The 6,846-nt window shown below is 41.0% G+C and overlaps 1 protein-coding gene across 1 annotated transcript in view; it reads left to right on the forward strand.

Annotated features, from left to right (window-relative positions):
- Positions 1–6,468, forward strand: part of brsk1a (BR serine/threonine kinase 1a) — a 93,700-nt gene extending 87,232 nt beyond the window's left edge. The window contains exon 20 of the mRNA XM_060938771.1: positions 6,287–6,468. Coding sequence (XP_060794754.1) covers positions 6,287–6,468 — 182 coding nt within the window. The remainder of the gene's footprint in view (positions 1–6,286) is intronic.
- Positions 6,469–6,846: the final 378 nt, after the last annotated feature.

Here is a 6,846-nt window from a genome sequence, read left to right on the forward strand (position 1 = left end):
AACATGTTTGCCATGTTGTATAGTTTATTTAAGAAATTGCATAGAGTCATGTTCGTGTCATCAGCCCTTTAATGCTATATATTCATTTGGCTTAATCCATGTTTCAGTTAAACAAAGTACATTAAACTCCCTATCAGTAATAAGTTCATTAACCATTATCACTTTAGATGTAAGAGATCTAATATTTAATAGCCCACCTTTAGATCAAAGGTGCTGGCAGCAGCTGTACAGTCATTGTGATTGAATTTTATATTGATCAGGTTACTGGAACAAACTCTCTGAATATTCCTACCTTTTTGTTGAGCTCAGGGAACAGACACAGTCTTGATGTAGTGGACCCTGAGTGATAACTCTGTGCAGCTAGCAGACAGTCGGTTTAGCCTGTTCGTCTGCTCCCTGGCCTTGACTCTGGATTGTCAGAAATTAACTAGGCCTGTTCTTACACTATGACCTATGCTGCAGGAAATGAGAGCAGCACCTTCCCGAGTGGGATGGATACTGTCCCGCCCTAACAGGCCAGCAGTGCCCTCAAAATTAGCCCAATTATCTATAAAGCCCACACTGTTTTCAGAGCACCACCTGGACAACCAGCAGTTCAGCGACCATAACCTGCTGTAAGCTATATCACCACACGGCATTGGGATGGGACCAGAGCATGGGATGGGACTACAGCATCGGACATCGCCTTTGCTAATTTAAACACCTCTACAAAGTTACTCTTAGTAACCTCAGACTGACAAAGGCGTATATCATTAGCTCCTGCATGGATAACTATCTTTGAGAACCTGTGCTTGCCTAAGAACATAAGCTTACCTGCTATGTCTGGCACCCTGGCTCCCGCTATACACCTGACTAAAGCTGTTGGTGCCCCTAAAGGCTGAGCTAATTTCACATGCCGTATGATAGAGTCCCCTATAACCAGAGCTCTTTCAGGTTTCTCAGTGGGTGCATCACTAAGGAAAGCAAACCTGTTCGACACGTGACGCGGAGAGGAGTGGTGCTCATGTGGATGAGCATCAGCGGTAGATTTGGCTCTACGCTTATGCTGCCGAGCCGTCACCCATTCACCCCACTGTAAGGGCTCTAATGCCGGAGTTGGGGGATTACTAACTCCACCTAGGGCATCCAGACTTTCCCCTAAAGAAACTACACTGTTCTCATTCTCACTGGCCTTCTCTAAAGCCTGGATATGCACTTCTAACACTGTAATCTTCTCCATCAGAGAGCTAACTAATCTGCACTTATCACAAATAAAGCTAACGCTGGCGTCGGAGGAAGAATGACTAAACATCCTGGTATCAGCACACTGAACAGGCTGAAGGTGTGCCATGATGAAAGGATTCACGTACCTTTATCTAAGATCTGTTGAAGTTAAAGCAGTTCCGATGTGGATGGCCTCTGCTTGTGGTCTTTACGCAAGAGGAGAAAAAAAAGAAAGCTTCCGGTCTTGGCGTTCTTCCGAAAAAAGGAGAGAGAAAAAATAGAAAAAGGAACGCGAAAGTGGAAAGTACAAAAAGGAAAGTGAAAGTACAATAAAAAAATGGAGGATACTGGAAAATTGTTTGTAGAAAAAATAAAAAAGATTAGTGATTAACGCCAACACTCGCGGAAAAAAGACTCGTCGCGAACAACTCGGGAACCAGGAAGTGCGTAGTACCTTTTGACTGCTATTTTGACACTGAGCCTAAGTTTCTTCGTGCTCTTTTTGCTGCTCTCAGTTTTTGGAATCTCATCTGTTTTTTGTTTTTTTTTTGATCTTCTGTGTATTTGCCTTTGGCCTGTTTTTCTTGGAAAATGCTCTTTGGACTGATTAAAGTGCCTGTTTGGACTTCCTTCTGTGAATTTTTCTGTTACTGAGACATTGTAATCATCAGATTTTCACACAAGTCCTAAAAGTATATAAAGAGAACCCACTTAAACAAATGAGACAAAAATATTATACTTGGTCATTTATTTATTGAGGAAAATGATCCAATATTACATATCTGTGAGTGGCAAAAGTATGCGAACCTTTGGTTTCAGTATCTGGTGTGACCCCGTTGTGCAGCAATAACTGCAACTAAACATTTCCGGTAACTGTTGATCAGTCCTGCACACCGGTTTGGAGGAATTTTAGCCCATTCCTCCGGACAGAACAGCTTCAGCTCTGGGATGTTGGTGGGTTTCCTCACATGAACTGCACACTTCAGGTCCTTCCACAACATTTCGATTGGATTAAGGTTAGGACTTTGACTTGGACATTCCAAAACATTTAACTTTATTCTTCTTCAACCATTCTTTGGTAGAATGACTTGTGTGCTTAGGATCGTTGTCTTGCTGCATGACCCACCTTTTCTTGAGATTCAGTTCATGGACAAATTGTCCTGACATTTTCCTTTAGAATTCACTGGTATAATTCAGAATTAATTGTTCCATCGTTGATGGCAAGCCATCCTGGCCCAGATGCAGCAAAACAGGCCCAAACCATGATACTACCAGACTTAGACTTTCTTTATTGTCATTCAGATTTGCATCAAACAATACACATCAGAATGAGATTTCATTGCTTTGGCTCAGTGTAGTGCAGAACGAAACAGCAGCAAGTACCTGGTATATTCCCTGAAAAAAAAATAAATAAATAAATGTGTGTGTGTGTATATATATATATATATATATATATATATATATATATATATATATATATATATATATATATATAAAATATTTGTATAAAAGAAAACTGCGGCTAAAGTCCTATATACAATATAAAGTGTATTGCCTGTATATAAAGTATATGGCTTTGGTGGTGGGGATTAATTCTGTTCAGCAGTCTTATGGCATGTGGGAAAAAGCTGTTGTAGAACCTGGCTGTTCTACATTGGAGGCTGCATAGCCTTTTTCCAGAAACCATAGTGGGGGTGGGAGGTGTCTCTGCTGATGTTGCGAGCCCTGGTCAGGCAGCATTTTTCTGCAATATCCTGTATCAGAGGAAGTGAAGTCCCGATGATTTTCTCCGCTGTCTTCACCATCCTCTGCAGGGACTTCCAGTCAGAGGCCCTGCAGGCTCCTAACCAGACAGAAATGCAGCAAGTCAGTACGCTCTCTATAGTACCTCTGTAGAAAGTGGTGAGAATTGGAGGGGGGAGATGTACCTTTTTCATCCGGCGCAGAAAGTGCATGCGCTTCTGAGCCCTCTTTACAAGGGCCCCGATGTGATGGGACCAGGTCAGAATCTCCGTTATCTGCACCCCTATGGTGGTTATCTACCACCACTGTGTTTCACAGATAGGATAAGGTTCTTATGCTGGAATGCAGTGTTTTCCTTTCTCCAAACATAACGCTTCTTATTTAAACCAAAAAGTTCTATTTTGGTCTCATCCGTCCACAAAACATTTTTCCAATAGCCTTTTGGCTTGTCCACGTGATCTTTAGCAAACTGCAGATGAGCAGCAATGTTCTTTTTGGAGAGCAGTGGCTTTCTCCTTGCAACCCTGCCATGCACACCATTGTTGTTCAGTGTTCTGATGGTGGACTCATGAACATTAACATTAGCCAATGTGAGAGAGGCCTTCAGTTGCTTAGAAGTTACCCTGGGGTCCTTTGTGACCTCGTCAACTATTACACGCCTTGCTCTTGGAGTGATCTTTGTTGGTTGACCACTCCTGGGAAGGGTAACAATGGTCTTGAATTTCCTCCATTTGTACAGTCTGTCTGACTGTGGATTGGTGGAGTCCAAACTCTTTAGAGATGGTTTTGTAACCTTTTCCAGTCTCATGAGCATCAACAACGCTTTTTCTGAGGTCCTCAGAAATCTCCTTTGTTCGTGCCATGATACACTTCCACAAATGTGTTGTGAAGATCAGACTTTGACCTGTTCTTTAAATAAAATAGGGTGCCCACTCACACCTGATTTGTCATCCCATTGATTGAAAACACCTGACTCTAATTTTACCTTCAAATTAATTGCTAATCCTAGATGTTCACATACTTTTGCCACTCACATGTAATATTGGATCATTTTCCTCAATAAATAAATGACCAAGTATAATATTTTTGTCTCATTTGTTTAACTGGGTTTTCTTTATCTACTTTTATGACTTGTGTTAAAATCTGATGATGTTTTAGGTCATATTTATGCAGAAATATAAAAAGTTTTAAAAGGTTCACAAACTTTCAAGCACCACTGTACCTTTAGCTATATAGGGTTGTTCATGTCAATTCTGTGCAAGGCATATTTCCATGTTTCCATCATCCAAGAACACAGATTCTTTTCCTTCCAAGGACAGACATTCCAATTCAAAGTTCCAATTCTAGTGTCAAAGGTGTTTATTCAGTATCAGGAGCCCTGTCTCCATGAATGAACTTGTTGCTTTTGGTCAACTGGTTTCTATGTGCCCCACCAGGGAGCAGCTCATTCAGGACATGTCCAACCTCCTCACAGAAATGACCTTACTCAGCCTCTTAGTAAACACAGAAAAGAGCTCCTTGACACAAAAACACAAAATGCTAGCCATACCATCACCTCAGCACATGGCAAACATTAGTGTGCTTGCCAAGTGAATTCAACCAGCTCAGTCAATTTAATTCAGAGTGGCATCTGTACCATGAGTTGGTCCTTTTTGCTGATCCCATGTCAACTCAATGCCAACTGTGGTACTTCTAGATAGCCCTTGAGGACAGAATACCCTGGCCCATGACTTGTCTCACCATCTGCCATTGACTTTCCCCTCTACCTGTCTGTCCTTGGAAGGAAATGTCTGTCCTTGGAAGGAAAAGAATCTGTGTTCTTGGGTGATGGGAACAAGGAAATATGTGATTCAGCACACATTGTACACAATTCAGCAAGTAGACCACAGAGGCCAGCAAGGCCTTGTTTTCCACTGCTGCTTTTGCTAGTGGTCAAAACACCTGAGCAGCTTCCTCCCAGAGCACGTTATCACAAAAGGAAGGAGAGATTTGGCACCCCTGATTAGGTCAACTGTTCTGGTGGGCTTGACTGCTAAGACCCGACAAGTCCCTATTATATGGGTCTTGTATTTCTCTCTGGTGGAAGCTGTTTCACAAATGGTTTATATCTTATCAACCTTCTGGCTGAAAATGGGTTTTCTGCCCAAGGTCATATCACCCACATTTGTAAATCAATTGATTGATGGTGGTGAAAGTTGAAGCTTTGGGACTATTTGTATTCAAGGCAGAGTCTACAGATTAGAAGGTGAGAGAATTGGACAGGCTAAAAGATGCAAGGTCTGCTTCATTATTCTTTATGTAGACATGAGCCAATGGCTAATCCCCACTAGCACTACTCACTGTTGGCAGTCAAATGGCATTGTCCATAATGTAGGAAATCATTAAGCAAAGTGAAAATAAATGTGAAGGAAAAGTTTAAAAGAAAAAAGTCAACCTCATTATATTTTCACTATAAGATAGATATTGGGCACCACTGAAAATCATGTATTAATTATAAAGATTGGCACGGAAGTCAGTCAATGTGGATTTTTCCTTTAATACAGTACATGCTCTGTGGAGGTATTAATTTGGATATATAATCAACAATTTAGCAGGTGCTAAACTAACCTTGCATAGATACCACCCTATATTTTGAGCTTTTTTAAATAAAGATTTTTAGATTATATTTAGAAACCACTGATGTGGTAGCATCTTAATGCATAATATTATGCAGATGCAGGTCAAGAGCTTCAGCTAATGCTTACATCAAGCACTGAACCTGGACAGTTGGAAATTGACTAGGTGACGTATTTTTTGTCACTTGTCCATTTTTTGTGATGCTTTCCTGGGTTACTGGAGTCTTCCTGTCATCTCAAGCCAGTGTAGTTGTTCTCCCCAAATGTCTCTCATCACCATTTCTGGCCACACAACTGCCACTCACTAGAAGTTTTTTGTTTCTCACACCATCATCTATCAACTCTGGAGACTGTTGTGCATGAAAATCCCAGGAGAGCAACAGTTTCTGAATACTCAAACCAACTTGTCTCGCACCAACAACCATGTCACAGTCATGAAAGTCACTGAGAGCACACTTTTTCTTCATTCTGATATTTGATGTGAACATTAACTGAAGTTTTTGACCTGCATCTGCATAATTTTATGCATTATGCTTCTGTTACTTGTTTGGCTGATTGGATAATTGCATGAATAGGAAGAAGTACAGGTGTTCCTATTCTGTTAAAGTGGCTGGTGAGTGTATGTAAACTTCATCTTAATTATGATTATAAACAATTTGGATAGGAATTGAACAGCCATATGTACTTTCATTACACAGCAGCACGACCCCTTTTCGCTCTCACAGATGAGAAAAACGGCCGTCCTCATGGAACGCCAACCAGACAGAACTCACGACGCTCAGAGGGAGGAGCTGACCGCTGCGAATGGGTTGAGCGAGGTGAGGGCGGAGCCTTACTCCAGAGAAGAGGTTCAGCCAAAGAGAGGACCCGTTTGCTGTCATCTAATGGAACCCAATCACAGCCTTGAGAAGAGGAGTACACCAGTCATCATTAGCCATGGCACAACACTCATAAAAAACCTCATTTGTTCTCCTGCTACACTACAGCATGATGGTAAAGTCTTGTGAATTTTTATAGAGGTGCTTCTTAAATTAAATAATGAGCAAATAAAAAATAAAAGTTCCACTTCATCAGAAAAAAAACGATCACAGTCCTAAATTAAACAAGACAACGAGCCAGATTAGGAAAAAAAAAAACTTATCAGCAATGTGATACTGCAAGTGTCCTCTTCAATCCCAGTGTATGAGTAATATAATGTTATACATGTGCTATTGATGGGCATTATGACTCACTTAAGTGATTCAATTCCTGCTATTTCTTTGAATAGAATAACCTCCTCAAACAC

Source organism: Neoarius graeffei, chromosome 14 (assembly GCF_027579695.1).
Source record: "Neoarius graeffei isolate fNeoGra1 chromosome 14, fNeoGra1.pri, whole genome shotgun sequence".
NCBI classification, from domain to species: Eukaryota; Metazoa; Chordata; class Actinopteri; order Siluriformes; family Ariidae; genus Neoarius; species Neoarius graeffei.